Genomic DNA, 22,438 nt, shown 5'->3' on the forward strand with positions numbered 1-22,438 from the left:
AGGGAAGGCCAGGAGCCATGTGTGCAGTGGCTGCAGGACGGGGGGGTCGGGAGGAAGGGGTCTGAGTTGCTGTGCACGAAAAAGACTCAGCAATGACTTCCGTCTGACTGCAGGTTCCACAGTGCTGTTGTCTCCCTGGCGTGCTGACGGCGTGACGCCTCCGCTGGGAAAACAAGGCAGAGTCACGTGTCCGGACACGAACGAGGCTCTGCAGACAACGACCTGTCGCGCCGATCAGCTGCACTGGAGGCCCAGCCCACTGCCTGTCTTGGTGCACGGAAGTGCTGACTGCACGTGGGAACACACCTGCTCCCCTCCAGGGCCGACAGACGCTCCCGGAGGAGCACGTGCTCAGAGGTGGTCCACGCAGCTGCCTCGGTTCCGCCCCCGCTGCCCAGGAACTCAGGACGGAACGTCGTGCCGTTTAAAACCCCTGGGTATGGCTGCATTGCCGGTGGAGTCATGCTTCCATTTCCCTCACGGTTCTCCTACTTGACATCTGTAACTGTCAGCCATGCCACTGAACGTGTGTTTATCGGCCACCTCAAACTGGTCATGAGCGATTCACACAAAGATGAATAGGTTATCTCTGCTCAAGGACCCAGTGTTGAAAGTACAGCAGACCACCCAAGAAATAAGCGACAGAACCTGACCTCCTACCCCCGAGTCTTTAACCTGAATCTTAAACTGTGACTTCCTGTCCAAATTCCTGCTCCCTTCTGCAGGGACCATCTGGTGGTGACTCTCTCTGCCGTTGGTCCCACTTCCTTACCGACCCACAGCCCCACCACTCAGCTGAAGATGAGCAAGTGAGCCATGGGCTCCTGCAGCTCCCCGGGGAAGCCGGGATGCCAGCGGAGCAGGTGGGCCGGCCACCGAGGGCCACACACGTGTGTCCTACCAGCGACGGAGCAGATGCTGAAGCTGTGGCTGAGGTTTGGTTTCCTTCGACATTTTCTTATGACGAAGAGGAAGAGCAGGGGTTCAGATGCATGACAGTGGGTGGAGACGTGACATGGGCAGCTGAGCCCACAGCGCGACGTGCAGATGGCGCATTTCAGAACTGTACCCCGGAGACTGACAAACCCTTACTAACCAGCATCGCCCCAATACTTTTAATAGAAGAAAAAAGATTAACTGGTAGGCAGCATTTTGTCACTTGATATCAACTGTTTTGATAAAAGCTGTTTTGATTTTTGACATTGTTGGTTCCATGTACCTGCCTCAAATTATTCTTTGCATGTTCAAATAAACAGAAACTTCAACATATTAAAATGAAACCTTTTTACTTGGCTATGACCTGATGTGATATATGAATGAAACAGAATTACAGCCCCAACGGAAATGCATTCATTGAAAAACTTATCGCTAAAAGACCAAGATCGGGGCAATTTCATGAAAACCCACACGGAGGCTGCCGCTCCCGTAACACACGGGGAGGCCCGCCGCGCCGTGGCTCTGCGGAGGCCCCGCTTACGCCTGTGGAGGTGTCTGCATGCGTGAATGGCTGCGGGGGGGATTTTATAGCAGGAAACCCTTCAAAACCAGAAGAAAACACCAGAGGGCTGAATCCTCAGGGATGGGAACAGTGACAGTTCCAGGACACTAATGTGCACATGCACCTGACCCGCTGGAAGGTGCCCTTCCCCGGGGTCAGAAAGCCCAGTGCTGTCCCTGTTAGTGACGGCAGGCAGACATCAAGGAACAAGCTCAGAACGCCTCTCATGGTGCCCTCTGAGAGGACCCTCATCTGGGGGTGTCACTTCTGAGTGGTGACCAGTTTTGCATAACAAGGCCTGTGACTCTCCTGTTAGAACCCAGGAGAAAGGAGGCCACACCCGGACGTGGTCTGGGCAGAGGCCCACGGCTCAGCAGTGGCGTCTGTCCCTGTGCTGGGAGCAGGTCTTCAGCCTCTGCACCTCGTCTCAGCTCCCAGTGAACTGTTCCCAGCAACATACTTGGAAGTCTGATAATCACACACACTACGACTCATGGTAAACATCGTAGCATTTAAAAATTTAAGTTAAAACTTTTGTTGAAAGTTTCCAATTTGGATGTTTCTGCGACTGTTCCCTAAAGCCCCCCTGCTCAGCGCCTGTAGGACCGACCTGCTCTGAATCAGGGACGCCGCCCAGAGGCAGGTGAGCACCCACGCCAGACAGGGACACCTAGGGCCACAGGGGGGCGTGCAACTTGGCAGGAACAGACGGGTCTAAAATAATCCTTTGGAAACTTCATGATTTTTCCTACAAAACTCGGCTTATGAAATTATATCTACCTGACTTTTCAGCAAAACTCAAACTTTTCTCTAATAGTATGAAAAGTTTAACTACTGACTAATCAAGAGATGATTAGAGGAAATATTTCACTCATGGTTTGTAACCTCTTTACCAGAGAAAACATAAACAATGTGGTTTTTCTAAAACTTTTGGATTAAGATTTACATCAATACTCCCAATACTCCTTCATAAAATAGCATAAGTTCTTTAAATCAACTATTTAAATTACATAGTTAAATAACTTACTCATTTTATAGTAACAAAACTAATAAATATTTTGAATCACAAAATTTCCTTAAAAAAAAGAACTTGCTACTCTTTTGGTACATACATAACTGAAGTCTTGATAACCATTTCATCATGGATGCCCATTAAAAATTCCCTGCCTCCTTAAATGCTAGTGTGGGGGTCCGGGGAGTAAGCTGTAATTTTTCCCTTGATTTTACTCGGAGACATTCAGGATAATTGCCTGGTTTCACCCATAAACTAGCGTTCACTGGAAAGGCCGTCGACTGCGGCCATGAAGGCTGTGGGCACACCTGCCGCTCCTGTGCTGGCACCCACACCTGACTCCGTGGGCCTGGCTGAATAACCACGGTCCCAGTTTGTGACAATTAGCTGCAAAGTCACCGCAGTCTGCGAACACTCCTAACTCACGGTACCAGGAACCTCCACTGTGAGGGGAGCTGCTTTAGTGCCAGTGGAAGAAACTCCTCCTGGAGAAGGCCGTCCGAGGACGCGTCTCTGTATGTCGCCCCTCAGCCACCACGGAGCTTGTCAGGGTTCTGGGGATGCCTCTGCAGCCGTGGCCGGCCACCTTACCTCCCACGCGCTCCCACACTCACCTCTCTGACGGACCTAAACCCCAGCAGCTTTGAGGATGCTCCTTGGGGGGCTATCCTGTCTCCCTCCGCCTGCCACCTCCCCCAGTCCTGGGCTTGCGCTCTTGTCCCAGGACAAACTGTTTCACTATGGGGGCCACGTTCCTGCAGACAGATCCGAAGGCCACACTTCAATTTACCATCTGCGACTGGCTGCCTTGTAGCTACGGACACGAGGAAATCGGGAAGGAGGAAGAAACCTTCCCAGTGACCGTGCAGGAGGGTGTCAGCAAGCTGTCCCCATGCATGTGGCAGAAGGAGTGTCAGGCTGGTCACCTTGGCGACCACCGTAAGCCCTGCCCGGGGGAGGGGTGAGGAAGGCTCCCGCCTGGCCAACCTGCCTGCTGGGCTACACGCGCGTCAGAGAGAAAGCAGTGCACCCACCGTGCTCCAGACACCCGCCCACACGCTTCTGTCACCCGAGACGCGCAAAGCAATAAGCGAAAATGCAGGCGTTACCTTCTGTGTCTTGCATATTTGCCACTAACGTGACCGCTGCCGTCACAGCCCGGCGTGGGACAGCTGCAACGGGAAAGAGCTGGTTACACAGGTGCTCTGGGCAGGTGAGACCGAGGCTTCAGTGACACTGGAGAAGGGGGAGGGCCACACTGATGGGCACAGGGAAACCCAAACCCAGGCGGGGGCTGGGGGTTAGGGACGCGTGTCATTAGCGACCCTCGGGAGGTGATCTCATGGGCGCGGCGGCCTGAGCAAGCCCCACGAACGCGGCAGGATGGGCTGCCTGCGGAAACGTGCGGCTTTCCCACACTGCTGGCGGGGACGCTGGCCCGCGGGGCCCTCACCTGAACAGCTCCTGGACGGCCGGCTCCGCGGGAACTGCAGAGCGAAACAGATAAAAACACGTCACTGCCACAGCACCCTCTGCCCACGCACGTTCCCGGAGGGCGGTGTTGGGCAGCAGTCAGAGCGGCCGGGCAAGCAGCTTCTGCAGGAGGGGGAGGCCCGCACAGGGGGCGCGGGGGCACATGGACGTACCTCGAACCCCCTTGGACCGTGTGCGATGACGCTTCTCCTCGGCGTCCACCTCCATCTGGGGACAGATGAGCCGGCGGTCAGTGTCTCTGTCCTGCAGGCCAAGGCCAGCTGGCGTGCGCTGTGCCCTGGCGTTTCAGTGACAGCACTTGGCCCCTGCCTCCCTCTGTGCAGGGAGGACAGACACCACCAGGGCACTTGGGGAGGGAAGTGCCCAGCAACCCAAATGGGTTAGAGCTGGCAGACTGGACCCCGGCCTCGCAGGGGACGCTAACCAGGAGGCCCTGCCTGTGTGATGGACAGGCCTTCAGTGCAACCTTCTTCCTCCTCTTCGAAGGGCTGACTGGGTGCACCTGGGGCGGCTCTCTGCTGAGCTTCGTGCCAGGAGCATCGCAGACAGCTCTTACATCGGCAGGAAGGTTCCGACGCAGGGGCCCTCCTAGTACCTGGGACGGGCACTCAGCTCGCACAGGCAGGAAGGGAGGAGCGGGCACCATGGCAGCGCTGGGCCTGGGGCCACCCTTGCTCCGCCCAGCTCCCGGGGGACAGAGGCTGTCCACAGGGATCAAACTTGTCAGGGAGTTTCTCAGGGAGTCGGCCCTTCCTCACGGTGACCCACGCGCCCCCTACTCCGGGGATGGCTGAGCGCTCCCCTGCACTGCCCTGTGCGCCCCGCTGCAGCTCTGTGAGGAGGCCCCTTCATCGGGTCTGCGTGGTCCCCGGCCCCCACAAGGAAACACGCCGGGCCAGTGGGTATGTGCTCGGTCGCGCCTGGTGCCTGAAGCACCTCCGAGTGTGAGAACGATTCACTCAGAGGCTGCTCCCAGGAGCACCCGGTCCCCCAGCGGGGCTGGCGGGGCAGCAGAGAGGGGACGGCGGACCCTCGGGCAGCAGCGGCCCCAGCTGCCCAGGCTCCCGCGCCCTGTGCGAGGCAGCCAGAGCGGCCCTGGCCACGTCCTCCCATCTGTGACAGCCCAGGGGGTGGGTGGGGTGGCCCCCCGGGGATGCACAGGGTGGGGAGCCCTGTTCCTCAGGCAGAAAGCAGGTGGCTGGCCGGGCAGCCCCCGCAGAGAGGCCGCGAGGCGCCTCAGCGTCACGGGCCGCTCCCACGCACCACCCCGTCCACATCGACTGACCACCACGCATCTGTAACACGGCCTGCTGAGGACAGGGTCGGGTCACAAGCAACACACTGTGGGCTTCACGTCTCTTCCCGGGAGCCGTGGCCGTGCAGTGCGTGATTGCGACGGGATCAAGGAGAGTCTCAGGAAAGGAAGGGCCGTGTGAAGGGGCCACTGAGGGGGGCTCCACAGGAAAGGTGTGATGCCTGAGGGTCGCTTGGGAGCGGAACGCAGGGCGGGAGACTGCACGCGAGCTGGTGTGGGTCCTGCACACACCCCGCTGGTCAATGAGAGCGAGTGAGGCTGTTTGCCGGGGCGACAGCAAGTCGAGGAGGCGGCAGGAGGCAGGTCAGTGCTGAGACCACGGGGCGGCTGACAGAGGAGAAGGCTGGGGCGAGGGGGTCCCTTCCGAGGCCAGGACAGACTCGGGAGGGTCGCAGTCGCCCAGCACCTACACAGCTGTGGTCACCTCGGGAGCACAGAGGCTGCTGGCAGGGGTGGGAGGTGACACCTCACAAGAGCCTTTCAGTAAAGCAGCTGGGGGCGGTCTGAGAGCACGGCGGGGAGCAGGGAGGGGCAGGACTGGAAGCCAGCGCGGTCGCCCAGGCAGGCAGCCGCCACAGCGCCGCTGACAGGTCTGTGCCCAGCGCCTGGAGCACACCTGTCCAGTGGAGGGCACGCTGCAGAGGCAGCACAGGAGGCCGTGCCCGCGGTCCCCTGGGGGCTGCGCGAGGTGGGGGGCAGCCCCTGGACACCGTGCGATGCCAGCAGAGCCTACGGGCCACCGTCATGGGGCTAAGGTGCGCGAGCCCCACAGGGGCAGGGTCCCCATGTCCCTCCGTGGGGACAGCGTGCTCCAGACACAGGGTGCACGTCTCAGAGCACTAGGGACACTGAGAGGAGGGGCGAAATCTGCTCTTTGAGGGATTCAGGATGCGGGACACTTCCTGCCAGGGGCGCAGGCTGAGAAATACTCAGTGTGGGCGCCCAGCGTGGAGGGCTGGGGTCCCGCCCCGGGGGAGCGGACGGAGGGGCTCCCTGTGCAGCTGAAATGGGAGCTGGGTTTGGAAGCTCAATTGGTTTTAAAAGTGTGTGTGGGCGGGGCAGGGACTGAGGGGCTTCCGGGTGGAGGGAAGGGACATGCAGAAACCCCGAGCTCAGGCCCTGCGGCCGCTCCAGGTGTCCCAGTGGGATGAGCAGCGGGGACGCAAAGGCAGGGTCCTCTCCACTGCACTCTCGCAGGGAACTTAACACAGGAGGCCAGCGGCGGAGGAGGACGTGTCCCTGCGCCGGTCCAGCCGCCCTGAACGTGGTCCCACGCGGCAGCCAGGCGTCCTGAAGAACGCAGTGAGCGGGGAAGCCTGTGTGCGCCGTCGTCTGCACGAGCTGGGAAGGGGTACCTTGAGACTGTGTGTTCATCCCGAGGCCGGGAAGGGGAGGGGGACTGAAGTGCCCAAAGGGGAAAAGAACCCAAAGGACAGCTTTGGTTAACGCCTGGCCTGTCATGTATGCGCAACGAACAGATAAAAGTCTGGAACAAGGTAAGGGTTCGGGCTAACAGACCCCCTCCCATACCTATGTTTGTGGCATCACGTGCCCCCGGGAAGGTGGGCAGCGCCTTACCTGTCAGTCAGTATGTTGCTCCTCCACCCCCACCCCAACTGTCTGTCCTCAGAACAGAGGATTCACGCTATCCTCTTGGCCCTCCGGCCACCCCTGCTCTGGCTCTCCCCATTCCCTAACAAACTTTGGGTGCACGCTAACAGGCTCGCTGATCTGTGTTTCTTGACTGTGTCGGGGAAAAGAAACAGGGTTTCTTCAGTAGCAGGGGCCGCGAAGGGCCCTGTGGGCAGGCCGGGGCTTCTTTCAATAGGGCACAGCTGCTCCGCCCTTCCTGGGAGGGATGCAGGCCAGCTTCCGTCCACGTACACAGCGTCAGATAACCCCCGCCGCGACTCGGGAGGGAAGGATCAGCCCTGGGAGGGCAGCGAGGCTGGCGTTCCAGGTGGGTATTGAGCGGGAACACTTGGCCTCCTTAGCCAATTGCTCACGTGGTTGCCTGAGAACTGTTTTATTTCTACGTTAAAAACGTTAGCGCATTGTTTTTTACGTACGGGGGACAACCTTACTTTCCTCCCGATGGACAGCTGATCCTGCCATGAGTCACTCACTAAGTAGGTAACACTCTCCCCACTAGTCCGGGGCTGATCTGGGGGCCGCTCTGTGCTGCTCCCCTGCTGGGGTCCAGGGCTCTGGTCGTCAGCCCCCCGACCTCGAGGACCGGGGAGGCGCCTTGCAATGGAGGCCAGCACCGCCCCCAGCACACATGGACTGAGCCCGGGAGGGCCTCTTCTCCTCTGCAACTAACGGAGCGGCAACATGAAGCATCAAAACGCATTTAGATTCTGCTCCTACACAGATGTTTCCAAAGCTGTGAACTGCTGGCGAGGCTCCGATTGGGCAGGAAGCACACAACACACAGGCCCACGCGCGGAGGGTGTGCGCCCTCCAACGCTCAAACCTCGGTGTCCGCTCAGAGGCCGCTTCACGCCTACGGGCTCTCACGCAGTTTGTTCCTTCAGGAATCCCTCCTCGTCCAACCTCGCCTGCCCGGCCCCACCTGCCCTCCCACCCCGCCCGCCATTGTGAGAAGAAGGCTGATTTCCACCTGGCGACACTTCGCAGCCCCAGGGAACCGCATTTCCGGGTTACCTCCGTGTGCGGCTCTGAGACCAGAGCTGCCCTTGGTGCCGCGGTGGCTCAGCAGCCTCGGTTGGACACCTTGGTTCTCCCTTTCCTGGAGCCGCAGGAAGGTCGCCCTGTTTCCACTGCCCGCTCCCTGGTTCTGTCCCTAGTAATTTACGTTTAAAACAATCGCCCTTAAAGTGCAGTTTTCGCATTAACGCTTTGAAGTCCAGCGCTTATTTTTATAATACGGATACATTTTTGTGAAAACTTTAAGTGAGACTATACTTAAATAAAAGTCTTGAATTTGAAAGTTTACTTTGGAGCCAGCAGAAGCGTCAGAACGACCCGGGGAGGGAGCAGGAGAGTTGCCCTGCGGAAGGTCAGCTTTGCGCCTGGAAATGTGCCCTCTCTCTTCCGCCCCAGGGAGGCACCCTTTCCTCAGGCCACATGAGGACACCCACCTGTCAACTACAGCAAAAACGCACCCATGAGGCGGACGAGGTGCCCGCTGCTGGTACAGAGCTCTCCCTCTCCCAGTGCAACAGGGAGCCCAGTGGGGGGGGGCAGGGGGCTGGCTCCCAGGACCAAGGGTAGGAGCCCTGACGCTCTCCTGTGCACACTGTGAGGAGCTCTTCTCCAAGGGACAAGGACAGGAGAGACTGTGCAGTCCCAGCCCCCACGGCGGGCTCCTCCCCCACCCCCTCCGAGAGCCACTCTTTGGTTATGGAGGCAGCTGGCCCCCATTCTGTCCATGAGCCAGGCCCCAACTTGGCCCCCCAGACGGAGGCAGCTCGACCTTGGGTCCCAGCGCTGCTCCTCAGCACCAGGAAGACGAGCAGGCTGCGGGGGCAGAGCTGAGGTTACGCGCGAGGCTGTACGACTCAGGGGCGTCTGGGGACAGGACTCACAAGGGAAACGAGATGCTGCTGGCAAATGCAGTGCGCTCTGTCCATGCCGTGCCCGCGGCTGCCCTCACCCAGGTACCTGTGACCGGCCTGCCCGCCTGGAGAGGTCAGCGGGAGTCAGGAAATCTACACCGCAGCCGTTCATGACGGTGTTTGCACAGAGCACAGCAACACACAGAAATGGAAGAACTCTCTAGACACTTCTGGCCAAGATGGAGACCTAGACAGACACGCTGTGTCTCCCTCCACAACTAAGAAGAGATACAACTACCTCAGAACTAGGGACAACCAGAAGTTCCAGAAAATCAAGCTGCATGGAAGTCCAACAAACATACATATGCATAAAAAATACCCAGACAGGCAGGAGGGGCGGAGCCAAGGCAGAGAGGACGTGGTGTGATAGTGGCAGCAGCGGTGGCAGCGGCAGGCCAGCAGAAAGTGCAGTCACACATTTTAAAAAGTCAGGAGGGACACCTGGGGTGCACTCCCAGTACCCAATCAGACCATGGAGCTCACAGTCCCAGCACCGGGGAAAATCAAGCGTCATTGCTTCTGCCTGTGCAAACCAGTGGGGGTTGGGATGGAGGAAGAACTGCCGGTCTCTCAGCAGAGTCCGCTTGTTTAAAGGGCCCCCACGGTCCTAGAATGTCCACAGACCCACCCAGTCTGGGAACAACGACCAAGGCAACAGCTAGAGAGGTGCCAGTCCCATACAGGAACTGGGAGAAGTGCCTGGGAAAGGGGCGAGTACTGAACAAGCAGCATGGTTCCCTCAGACCCCTCCCCCACACACAGCGCCACAACTGGTGAAACAGGTCACCCCGTACTGATGAATCCCTAGGGCTCCGCCCCTTACAACATAACAGGTGTGACAGCTCTGCCTAAGACACAGAGGCAAACAAACACAGGAGCCTGTCAAGATGAGGAGACAGAGAAGCATGGCCCAAAAGGGGGAATGGCTCAAGGTTCCAGTGGGAGAACTAAGCGACGAGGAGATAGCCAACCAAACAGATGCAGAGTTCAAAACTCTAGTGATAAAGGTGCTCACAGGCTTGACAGATATGCTTGAGTATGGCAAATGCATCAGGAAGAAGTGAAGGCTCTGCTAAATGAAACGAAGGAAAATCCACACAAAACCAATGGTGAAAGGAAGGAAACCAGGGTTCAAATCAATGATTTAGAACATAAGGAAGAAAAACAGTCAACCAGTACAGAATGAAGAAATAAGAATTGAAAAAAATGAGGAGAGGCTTAGGAACCTCTGAGACAACTTTAAATGTGCCAACATCCGAACCATAGGGGTGCCAGAAGGAGAAGAGGAAGAGCAAGAAATAGAAAAATTATGTGAAAGATAATGAAGGAAAACTTCCCTAATTTGGGGGAGGAAAGGGACATACGGGTCCAGGAAGCACAGAGAGTCCCAAACAAGCTAGACCAAGGGAGGACCACGCCAAGACATATCACCATTAATATGCCAAAGGTTCAAGATAAAGAGAAAACCTTAAAAGCAGCAAGAGAAAAGCAGAGTTACCTACAAAGGGGTGCCTATAAAACTATCAACTTATTTCTCAAAGAAACTTTGCAGGCAAGAAGGGACTTGCAAGACGTATTCAAGGTGATGAAAAGCAAGGACCTACAACCAGGATTACTCTGTCCAGCAAAGCTGTCATTTAGATGGAAGGGCAGATGAAGTGCTTCCCAGACAAGGTAAAGCCAAAGGAGTTCATCATCACCAAGCCATTATTATATGAAATCTCAAAGGGACTTAAGAAATAGAAGAACAAAACTATGAACACTAAAATGACAACAAACTCACAACTATCAACAACCGAATCTAAAAAATAAAAACAAAACCCAACTAAGCAAACCAGAATAGGAACAGAATCATAGGTACGGGGATCATTTGGAGGGTCATCAGCTGGGAGGGGGAAGGGGGAGAAATGGGGAAATGGTGCAGGGACTAAGAAGCATAATCGGTTGGTACAAAACAGGGGGGAGTTGAGAATAATATAGGAAAGGGTGACGCCAAAGAACTTAAACATGCACGACCCATGGACATGAACTAAGGGGGTGGGATTGCTGGAAGGAAGGGGGTTACTGGGCAGAGGGGAGCAAAGGAGAAAAAATTGAAACTACTGTAACAACATAATCAATAAAATATACGTTAAAAATTAGAGAATTCTCTGTTTTAGTGCAATTGGTGTAGCGCAAGCGTGTTGAAATTTAAGGTTTCCGTCCCAGGTCATAGGAAGAGAACGGTGGCGTTATTAAGAGGGCGGGAGGGTAGAGAGGTTGGGGTTTGTAGCTGACAGGACCGTGCTGTGTAATTTTCAGTTCTAATTATCCAACCTCAGAGGAGGATACGGAGAAATCAGGCAAGTGAAGCAGGAGGAAAGCCTGGCGTTGCCGGCCCCTAGCTCCCCCTCCGCCTCCACCCTCCACGTCGTTATCAGTGGCAGAGGCGATTTAACGGCGGGTGCACTGGGCGCGCGCCCTGGGCCCCTACTTCTGAAGGGCCCGCAGGTTTACAGCTTGTACGTAATTAAAATTGCACATATGAAACCAAACGTGGTGTCACTAGGAAAAAGTGTGAAGTTGGGGTTTTGCGGGGCCCTTCAGAAGCTGCGGCCCAGGGCGCGAGCCTGGTGCCCTGAAATCCCCTTCTGTCGGTGAGGGTGGGACAGAGCCTCAGAGCCAAGACGCCCCCTCGCTCCCTGGCGTCCTCACCCCAAGAGCCTGTGCCGCCCGGGAGGGTGCGGTCGGCGCCAGCAGAGGCAGGTGTGACGGAAACAGGGAAGCCGGGCTTCCGGGCGAGAAAAGACAGCGGCTGTGCGGCTGGTGCCCTCCGCCCCGCGGCCTCGGGCTCCGAGTCCCCCCTCCAGATGGCCCGGGGCCTCCTGAGCCGGAGGGCTCGCTCCCTGTGCCCCTTCCTCCTCGCAGGCCCTCAGCGCCTGTCACGGGGCCCCTCTGCCTTCGCCCTTTGACCCCGCTGAGCTCTAGTGACTGTCCCCTCCCCCCTCCCTTCGCTGCCTAACTTCCGACAGCGCACCCCCACCCTTCCCCCAGGCACCCTGCGCCCAGCTGATGTCACTCCAGTCTGTCTCAGAGGCCACGGTGACCTGCTCCCCAAGCCCCCAAAGCCCCACCAGTGCCCACCCTCTGCCAGGCACTCAGGGCTCTGCCCTCACCGATCCCTGAGCCCCGCACACACCCACAAGTGCCTCTGCCGCTCTCCACTCTGCAGGGGGGCTCGGACAGGGCCCCCAACACTAACACTGATGGCTCACTGCCACCGGGACCCCACACCCACTGCTGCTGACGGGCCTCGTTCCCGGAGCACAGAGGCGGTGATGCTGCTGTCTGCTGGGCCTCTTGCATGTCCTCTGCTGTGATGTTATTATTTTCGCCCTTTGCTTATTTTTCTTTCTAAAAATTTCACATCAATTTATAATAGCTCTTTGTATAGTAAGAAATTAACCCCTTTGCCCTCCTTATCTGTTGCAAGTATTTCCTTCGAGCCTTTTCCCTTCGCTCTTGGTAACTGTTCCCACACATGAGTGAAAAATGCAGGCGGGGCCTCCCTGATGCCGTGTCTGCCCCGACCCGGGCTGCCCGCTCAGCAGCCGGCCCGCAGCGAGGACGCTGGCAGCCCCTAACTCATGCTGCCCCTCAGGTGGACGTGGACGGACAGGGAGACGGCCCCCAGGAGAAGGGGTGACGGCGCTGGGTAAGCAGCACTGGAGCCCCCCGTCCCCTGCAGGCAGGTCTGGTCTGGTGAGTACCTTCCACCTCAACTTCTCCCTCACTGAAGCTCCGATAAGGGGTTTACAGAATGAAATGCAGAGATTCGACTTCGCTTTGACATAGAAACATTAACAGAGCTATCCATGTACATCAATATTTAAACTACCCTGTGACTGTCTAGTTTATGCTTTTTTAAAGTTCAGTTTTTAATAAGTGTGTTACTTAGTGTTTAAAGGAAAGACGATACTAAAAGAATAAGGAACAGGAAAAGTACAGAAGCTGTGGCTACAAGTGACAGACGTGTAACCCGTGAACCACGTTTCTGTGCACGGGAGACCAAGCGCACATCACCCCACAGAACACTCCGAGATGAAAGTGTCCTGGCCCGTGACATGGACGGTGCTGGCGGGTGAGGGAGGGGCTGGGCTTGGAGCCTGAGGGGGGAGCTCTGGCTCCTCCACGGCGTCTTCGCCTGGGAGCCATGGCCGTGCCCACGGCACACAGCGCCCCACGAGCGCTCTGGGGAGGCCAGAGGGCAGTGCGTGCACAGGGGTCCTGGGAGTCCCTGCCCGAGGAAGGAGAGAGGTGGCCCTGGGCAACCTGTGACATCATGTCCCCGCATGGGCCTCCCTGGCGGTCACCTGAATGTGCCATGCGCTCGGCCCTGGGGCAGGTCCCCATCGAGTCTCCTGAGGGCGGGTGGACATAAACGAGCCCGTGGAGGAGGAGCCCTCTGCACGACAGGCAGACAGCCGCGTGGCACGGCAGGCAAGAGCGGAGGCGGCTCAGGAGCACGCTGGGAGACAGCGGCGCGGCATCAGGACCACAGGGTGTTGGAGGCACGTGGGCAGGCGGCGGTCTAGCTCTCCCTGGGGAGCGGTCAAGCCTACAGGTGAAACTGTCCAGCTGGGGCCCATGCTCCAGCAGGTGGGGTGGGACGATGCGCAAACCCTGCCGCCCTCACTTCACCTGCATTTGGGGGTCAGGAGACGGGAGGTGGAACTTTGAAGGGAAGTTTCAGGAGGGAGACTGGGCGAGAGCCACCCCTCCGCAGCCTCCGCGGGGGACGGGCGTGAGCACAGGGCCGCCCAGGGCTCGCCCCATGGCCAGGGGAAGAAGAGCTGCTTCCGCTCTGAATCCCAGGCCAGGTCGACACACCCGTCAGAGACAGCGGGTGACAAACATGAAAGGAGAAGCCCCAGAAGGACGGGCCTCGCAGAGGACAGGCAGAGACCCTGTGCCGGGGCGGCAGGAAGACGGGGGTGAGGCCGCAGGGAGGTCTGAGGGAGGCGGCGTGGGGCTGATAAGGAAGCAGTCTGCCGACAGCGAGGGTCCGGACCAGACCCTACCCCTGCACGGGACCCACGAGTGTGGCCGGCCGCACCCCGCACGGGACCTGAGAGCGCGGGTGGCCTCATGCCCGCGCACAGGACACACAAGCCCGGGGCCGACTGACTGCCGCCTCGGGGCGGACGGCGCCCAGTCTGCCGAGGGACGGCACGCTTTACCTTGCGGGACGTCTTCTCTCCTAGGAACGGAGGCAGCGTGGCTCCGTGGCAGGACCCAGTTCGCTCTAAGCGCTGGTCCTGGTCCCCCCAGCTTGTGGCTGTGGCGAAGTCACTGGATGTCTCTGTGCCCCGATGGCTCCATCTGCGAAGACAGGAGCAACAATGGGAAGCGCCCAGTGACGGCACTGGCAGGTCAGGAGGGGACCTAAACGGAGAACGTGCCCCTTGCCGTGGTCAGCAGGGACCCTCAGTTTCCTCCAGGACCAAAGGCTTCCCTGTCCAGGGACAGCAGTGCCCCTGAGAATTATTCTCCGGGACACGGGGCCTACGCTTTCAGCAGGGAAGGGTCCCCCTGGGACATGCGGAGGTGGCCCTGCCTGGGACAGGCAGTCTGGGAAGGCTTAACCTGCCAGCTCAGTCAGCTGTGCAGCCTGTGAGACAGTCTGCTCCCCCTGAGAACATTCTAGAACTCCTGGTTGTGCTCCCCCTCCGGGCGTCCTTCCACGGCTGTCCTTCCTAGCCCTGGGCAGCAGCAGCCTACGCTCAGCTTGGCAGCGTGGACGCAGCCCAGGACGCACGCTCGTCCTCATCTGGTCTGTGGTCTGCCCAAGGCCGCGGGCTGGGGGCTGGTCTCCGTGAAGCCTGTGCAGCTGTGTGGGCTGAAGAACGTTACACTCTCACCTCCTGTGTCGTCTGTCTGTCCCCCGGGCTTCCTGCAACTTTCCCGACACGAGAAGAGGTCGGAGTATTTGCTCAGAGCCCCCAGCTAGTGCGAGGGCGGCGCCACGCTGACAGCTGCCTCCTGTCCATAGGCCCCGGGCTCCCCGATGCCCCACGTCCCATTTGAGCAGACCCCCAGGAAGCGCCTCAAGGGCTGAGGCGCAGGGCGGAGTTGTGGTGCCGTGGTTGGGAGGGCCTTGGGGTGGTGGCACCGAGTGGCCCCACCTCACGAGGGCCCTGGAGATGGACTCCAGGGGCTCCCTCCTTCAAAAGGACCGTGCGCCCTGCTCGGAGACTATCGCGGCTGCTCAGGGGCCCACAGGGTGGCGTGACGCTTCAGCTCAGCGATGCGGCACGGATAACCGGGCCCCCAAAGGCCGCTGCAGCTCCGTCACCGCTCCCAGGGGCCGCAGATGACTGGACAGCTGGGCTGGGCAACGGAGTCGTCGGTCCCACCCTGGGCGGGAGCAGGGCTGGGTGCTGGGCTGGCCCTTGGGAACTGAGCTGCAGCCCTTTCTTCACCCACCTGACTTTCCCAAGGAAGTCTCACCCACACAGACAGCGACTACATGTCTGAACACGTGTGTCTGGACAAGAACACAGGATTCAGTCCACAGAAGATTAAAATCACGAGTTCCCAGAAGGAGAAAGCAATTAGACCAGATTCGTCTTTTTTATTTCCAACTTTGCTACTTAAGAGAACGGCCCGCACCTCCTCCCTGGGATTTCGTGAACCCCTTCACCTCGACGGGGAGCCCCTCGTCTTATGGCCCAGCCCCGGGCTGTGCATCTCCCGGGAGTGGAGAGAACCCCACCTGCCCCTCACCTTACGTGCCAGCACTTCATGGCTGGTCACGTGGGTTTGCTGGTTGGATGGCAAAGAGGGAGAGAAAGAACGGAGGGAGCGAGGGAGGAGGAGAGGACGGCGCTCCCACGAATGACCATGAGCAGGAGGGAGTCTAAGTGCCAGGTCACGGCTGTTAGGAAGGCGGCTCAGTCACGCGGCGAACGGGCAGCGGCCGCAAGACCTGAGATCAGACAGAAGCATGACCACCCACCACTCCACGACCTCAGCGCGTGGCTTCGTGCACCGTGATTTCCTAGAAGTGGAACTTGACTCCATCCATGTCAGCAGGGCTCTGTGTCGCCTCTTTCTAGGCGCCGTTTGCCTGTAAACAACAACTCGCCGCGAGAGGCCGCAATGCCTGCGCCGCGTGGCAGCAGCAGACGCCCTGCCCGCAGCGGTTTGGCCTCACACTCCTGGCACTCACACCCCACCTGGGGCGGGGGGCCTAGAGATCCGGTTTTCCTGCCCAGCTGCCAGCAGACTTGAGCTCCTCCTCTCTGTCAGCACGTGGGGGTTTACCACTTTAAGAACAAGCCTGTCCTCAGAGCCACCTTTCACTGAGACCGCAGTCAGGGCCCCGACCAGCGTACGCTGGACATGCAGGGCAGCCTGCCCTCTGCCGCGGCTGGAGCCCGGGACGGTGACGAGCGTCCAGGACGTGGCGAGCGCCTGCAGGCTCCGCACAGCCAGCGCAGAGGAGGGCGAGCCGTGTGGCGCTGGGAGGCTTGCGAGCAGCCCCCGCCCAGTGCCTCCCTCAGTCCCTGCAGGACACCCATGCAGTCATACGGCGGGGGCTGTCCCGTCTTTTAAACCTCAGGAGGACACGGCCAGGGAGGCTGAGCGCTGCTGGCAGCCGGCGGGGCACCCTGGGGACACTGGGCCGCCCTGGCACCTGCACGTCCTCTCTGCAGAATGGCCCAGAGCAGGCATTTCCACAGGCCACCCTGCAGGACCCGTTGGAGCAGCTAGAACGGCCGCGCATGTGCAGAACCGCATGCGGCTGCAAGCTCCGCACGTGCAGGGGGCTCCTCCTTGCTCGGCTCTGACATCGTTTTAGAGACAGAAAAGCACATGGTGAAATAGGAGGCACGAGCAAGGGGAGGGCGGGCGGAAGGACTGCCCCTCTGAGCAGCTGTGGCCCCTGCTGCGCTCAGGGTCCTCGGCCAGGCCCTTCCCACAGTCCCGAGAGGTGCCCTCTCAGTCCATCCTGCAGAGTTGCACCTGGCACCCGGCCCAGACCAGGTGAGATGCAGGGCAGTTAAGGCCACGCCTCTGAAGTCCCGGGGCCCACAGCAGGCCGGCGTGGCAGAGTGAGAGGAAGCACCACAAGACAGGGCGGACAGGCTGCTGCCAGGGAAGGAAGCACACACACCGTGTCTCTTCGGAGCTGTCAACGCAGAAACAAGCGTCTGCTTGTTCCGGCTCAGCCTCGTGAGGACGGAGCACCTCGTCCACCCACAGCGACCACAGCCAGGCCCGCACCCATCTTGGGTGCTGTGCTGGGTGCTGGGACACAGCAGGGAGCCTACCCTACAGGTGGAAGGACAGGCAGACACAGGTGTGTGGTGGGTCAAGAAGGCCCACCTGCGAAGCTGGGCTGCGAGCAGAGAGGCCCCTCCTGCCTGCAGCCCCACCCGAAGCCCACCTGAGCCTGCCGGGTACGGGACGGGAGGCACGGGCGCTCTGCCTCCAGACGCCCAGACACCAGGGCACTGTCTGCTGACCTGCACGGGGCCCAGCGGGTCCGCGGGACGCAGGGCTCAGATCAAGTCAGCGGGAACCGGGCCCTGGCACCCCCGCCGCCGCCAGAGGCAGCGGCGCCTCCCGGGCACCAGGAGACCCACGTGAAGGCAGATTTAAGACAAATAAAAGGAAAATAATATTTCAAATCAAGAGGGAGGAGCTGGCCTGCTGGCTAAGATAAGCAAAATCATCATGGAGGATGCACACGCGCGCACACACCACACACACACACACACACACACAGGACAGACACCGGACATGGAAGCAGGAAAGCACAGGGGGCCGGCCAGTGGAAGCACCTGGAAAGTCTGACCCGTCTCAGTCTCAGCTCCGCCACCCGGACACCCGCCAGCCGGGCCGCATCTAACGCCAGCAGACCCTAGTTTTCTTGGTACGGATTTCACTACACAGATGACCATTAAACGCATCTGCCTGCTTAAGTTACAGTTTGAAGGAGGGGGTGCGAAACTCCTGCTAACCACCGACTCCCCAGGCCTCCCAGCAGCTGTGCCGCCTTCTCCTGCAAGCAGCTGGTGCCGTCGGCCCCCGGGGCCCTGCGCCCGGCCGTGCCACAGGCTGGGACCCGCGCACGCGACACTGGCAGCCCTGCCCCTCCACTCGCTTCTCCGTCTCCGCCTGGTAGCCACTGGTCACAGCGCACAATGCAGACCTCTACCCGCACGCCCAGCAGTGCGGGGCTATGTGAGGCCTCCTGGGGATGGGAAGGCTGTTTGTGTGCGTCCCACGGACCTGGGTCAGGCCTGATGAGTGCCAGCAGGGCCCTTGGTCTGTGGAAGCGGCTGCTCTGGGTCCCAGGCCCCGTTTCTCCGTGGGACAGTGGTTGCTCCCGGTGGGCTGCTGCGTGTGTTAGGTGAGGGGAGGCACAAGACACCCAGCTCACGACCACGGCCCCGTCCAGTGACAGAGGTCACTGTGAAGACCCTGCAGCCATGTTTTCCATGTCTGTGATGCAATTTGGAAACAAATATTATACTGTAAAATTGTAATTAATATGCTTATAACCAAAAAACACAACAGGCATCAATAAATACAGGCAAGAAATGAATGCAAATGTTGATCATACCTGCGATACGATGGAGGCGATACAGGTGCTTTTTAGCTTGCAGACTTCTCTGCCACTGCACAACGCTCCTGAGCTATCAGTGGTGATGGCAAAGCCGCTTTCCCTGAGACAAGCTCCGAACACTCGGTACGCCTCCTGACTGACACTCAGTTCTCCGCACAAAAGGAGGCCGCGTTAACAAGACTCTGTAGTAACGGTAACTGAATGATGATGCTGGAGATTTCTGTTTTGCTCTGTTCAACTTCCTGATGATGAGAACTCAGTTTTTGGAGAAGACAGAGACTAGACCTAAACCTGTCTCTAGTCACGCTGTGACTGCTGGTCTGGTGGCGGGCAAGTCACACGTCAACACAGGGCTCTCTGGGGCAGGACGCACCACAGCCCCGACTGCACGTGCAGGGGGGCCTGGGCATGGCGGTGGGCCGGACTCCCGCCCCAGCCCTGCACCACTCACTACAGAGCACGTGGAGACACAGTGCAGAGCGAGCGGGTGATCCTTTGTCCTCTAACCCTGGGAGCAGGGGTGAGGCTGGAGCCTGGGGTCTCCCTGCCCACAGCCCCAGAGGCGGGGCCCATGCCTGCAGGGAGGCTGCAGGGGGGCCCCAGGCTCTCACACTGACCACTGCATCTGCACTCGGGGTGCGGGCGGCTCCCACACGTCTGCCCTTGCTGAGCTATAGAACAAGGGCTGGGTGAGCCGCTGACTTGTTGGCTAGACAGGTGGAGGGGACGGGTTTTGACTTGGCTTTAAATATCAACTTATTTTAGTCTAGTGTTCAATGCTGACTTCCATGTCAGGTGAGCTTCTCCACTTCTCACACAGAGAAACCAACTTGGGGACTCAGGCAAGTGAGGTAACAGGCCCTATTCACTCTGACCCCAGGACAGATGTGTGCCTGGCCCAGGGGCCCTGACGTGGGAGGCCGCTGTCAGCGTGGAGGGCTCAGACGCCCCCCGCTCCCATGCCCTTCCAGGGTCGGGCACGCTGGGAGTCCCGTTGGTGTCAGCTGTCAGTTTCCTGCCAGGTGCACACGAAGCTCACACATGTCACCTCGAGGCTGTCAGCGCCGCCACATGGGTGAATATCCAGAACTGCTGCCTTGTGAAACCTAAATATTGTATTTCACAGCCTTCTATAAACTTTTCCAGTTAGAGTTGGAAGCATTTCCTTGAGTATAACGAACTCCACTCTGAATTTCATTAACTGGCGATCTTTATCCCAGGATAGGCTACGTGTAACTGATGAGCCTATCAAATGTTCTGACAAAAACTCAGGCTGTTCCCTGATATTTCTGAACAAATTCTGCCCTTGTAAACATTCTTGCTGGTGTCTTCTGCTCAACCACAGGGACCAGGACTTCTCAACATTTACAACTTAACTGATGCCAACAGGCCGTGCGTCCAAGTGGTCCAGCCAGTGAGGTGGGGACACGCGTGGGCTCCCACCTGGCCACTGCTGTGTCCATCGAGGCACCTGTGTGTCTCACTGGCCCTGAGCAGGACCCACCGCTCCGTTACTGCCCCTCTTCCCTCTCCTGCCGTTTTGCTGGCAGTGCCAGGGGCCGTGTGGTACGTTGCTGATGCATGTTCTGTCCACACTGAACACGCAGCACTGCTTCCTTCCGTCTGTCAATGGTCCTCAGCTTTCCCCACGCCTTCCTGTACCTACAGCTCACCTCTGACACAGCCACAGCCCTCAGTTTCCTGCCTCCTGCCCACCCATGATGCCAGACCGAGCGGGCTCACCCACCCAGAGGGAACAGACTCTCCGGGATTTTCTCCTCCATTTCACAAATAGGTCTCACTCAAGTGACAGACGTCCCCTGAGACCCTGCCTCCACCCTCAGGGCTAGGCGCCTCACATAGCAGGCCAGGTGAATGCCCCTGCCTGGGGCTGGATTGGCTCTGTGACCAGCACAGTCCCGCAGAAGACGGCCCCGGGAGCCGGGGGGGGGGGGGGGGGGGCGGGGGGGGGCACTGCGGGGCCCTGGCCCACGGCACTCGGACAGACGGTCGGGAACACGCCTTTTCTCAGGAGGCGCTTGCGCTCTGTCTGATGGAAGAGACAGATGGCTGAGTGAGAGGCAGCAAGTGCGCAGGCCCAGGGAGAGAAGGGGGTCGAGGGAAGGACGACAGCGGCAGCGGGGCAGGGGCACGTCCCCGCGGAACGGGGTCTCGGTGCATCGGGTGTGGCAGGAGGTTTGCGCAGGGTTGTAAGCGGGGCAAGCAATCCGACTGCTGTTTGAACCGGCCCCTCGTGCCTGTCTGATTGTTCCTCCAGGGAATCAGGGTTTGCAGGTCCAGGCTGGGATCCATCTCCTCTCCAAACAGTTCAGAGCACCTGTCCCCTGCGAGCACGGCCACCCCTTCCACGTGCCCTGGGAAACAACAGTGTGAGCTCTCTGGTAGCTGCCAGCTTCTCACGGAAGTTCAACACCCTTTACGTCATGGAACACTGGTTTTTCTTTGCCGGACCCGGAGTTCCACAGCGTTCATTCTAAACAGCATTTCAGTAAAAAGAATCACACACTTAGCCCGGGAAAGGTGACAGAACATGTACCGAGAGGCATTTCAATCTCTCGTTTCCTCTTGTCCATCCATCAGGCCTTCTTTGGGGTCAGAACGACATACAGTGCTGATGCAGGAGGTCAAGCAACCCTTGTCCTTGGTTATCTGTCCAAAAACACCAGTGACAGAAGATGGTTCACCCACCTCTATGTTGCCAACAGTGACAGGGACATTTTGTCTGGAAGTATTCGTACCGCCGAGAATGCCCACTGCACGGAGGCAGGGCCCTGACACCCTTCGCTCCCATACAGGGCTGCGCCCGCCACCGTCCATCAGGAACACAGCTCCGCAGCCTTGGCGGACGAGCCCCCTGCCCCATGACAGGGCCCCAGCATATGTGTACATGCTATGCCACTGAGCCTGACCGTTATGAGTCATCTGTGTGTGTCTCATAAATTCATGCTCAAGTCCTAACCCCAGGACCCCAGATGTAACCGAAATAGTGTCCCTGCAGATGAGACAATTGGATGAGGCCCCAGAGCACAGCAGTGCTCCTGTGCTTCGGGAGGGGGACTGGGACAAGGCGCACAGGCAGGGAAAGTGCACGGTGACCGCCACACTGATAGCAAGGAAGCGCCCACAGCCAAGGAATGCCGGAGACCGCCAGGACCCTCTGATGCCACAGAGGCGGGGACAGAGGCTCGCTCTCAGCCCCAGAGGAGCCAGCCCTGCGACCCCCGGCCTCGATGCTCCCTCCTCCCGACCGTGAGAGGATGACTCTGTCACCTCGGTGGCCTGAGCATGTGCACGGATCTCTGCGTCTTGCCCTCCACCCCCCAGAGGCCTTGCCCCAGCGAGTCGGTAGGGGAAGGGTCTCTATGGAGCTCCAGGGAAGGAGGGTCTTGGCACCCTCTGGGCCCTCCTCACTCCATTCCCGGCTCTTACTTCAAAGCCACTAGGAACAACCTTCTGGGGCTCTTCATTCTGACGGAGCTGAAGGTCAAGGGTCACAAATGCAGCCGAGCCTGAGGCCTGCAGGCTGAGGGGCATGTTCGGCACACTGCGTGCGAGCTCTCCAGCTGTCCGTGGAAAAGGCGTGGCTGCACCGATGAGCGGGGATACCGTGGGATGTCAGCTTCTGCTGCTCCTTCCCACACTCCCCTGGGCACCAGCCGCACCTGCCCCGACCGAGGAGAACCAGGACTGCTGCTGCCGGGGTCCAAACTGAAGGCAAGCAGCCAGCGCGCCCCTGTGCGCCCTCTGTGACCAGGCCAAGTGTCAGGGTGAAGGACAGAGGGTGCAGGACTGGACTCAGGCGTGGTCACCGGTCAGGAAGATGGCAGGAAGCGAGGCGGAGGGTGTGCTGGTGGGAGGCAGAGGTGGGAGAGGGAGGGGCCTCGGGCAGTGCAGGCTGCGG

The 22,438-nt window shown here is 59.1% G+C and overlaps 1 protein-coding gene and 1 long non-coding RNA gene across 3 annotated transcripts in view; both read right to left on the reverse strand.

Moving 5' to 3' along the window:
* MYT1L (myelin transcription factor 1 like) overlaps nt 1–14,172 on the reverse strand; it is a 109,021-nt gene extending 94,849 nt beyond the window's left edge. For both annotated transcript variants that reach the window (XM_090280870.1, XM_090280869.1), the window contains exons 1-4: nt 14,120–14,172; nt 4,157–4,211; nt 3,964–3,997; nt 3,620–3,682 (exon numbers count right to left, since the gene is read on the reverse strand). In XM_090280870.1, coding sequence (XP_090136996.1) covers nt 3,620–3,682; nt 3,964–3,997; nt 4,157–4,211 — 152 coding nt within the window. In that variant the 5' untranslated portion in view covers nt 14,120–14,172. The remainder of the gene's footprint in view (nt 1–3,619; nt 3,683–3,963; nt 3,998–4,156; nt 4,212–14,119) is intronic.
* Nucleotides 14,173–14,197: 25 nt separating this feature from the next.
* The window catches only part of LOC150005572 (uncharacterized), an 84,432-nt gene continuing 76,191 nt past the window's right edge, over nt 14,198–22,438 (reverse strand). Inside the window, exon 3 of the long non-coding RNA XR_016511886.1 lies at nt 14,198–14,261. This is a non-coding gene — a long non-coding RNA (uncharacterized LOC150005572). The remainder of the gene's footprint in view (nt 14,262–22,438) is intronic.

The sequence above is a fragment of the Furipterus horrens genome, unplaced genomic scaffold (assembly GCF_987537825.1).
Source record: "Furipterus horrens unplaced genomic scaffold, mFurHor1.1.pri manual_scaffold_6, whole genome shotgun sequence".
NCBI lineage: Eukaryota > Metazoa > Chordata > Mammalia > Chiroptera > Furipteridae > Furipterus > Furipterus horrens.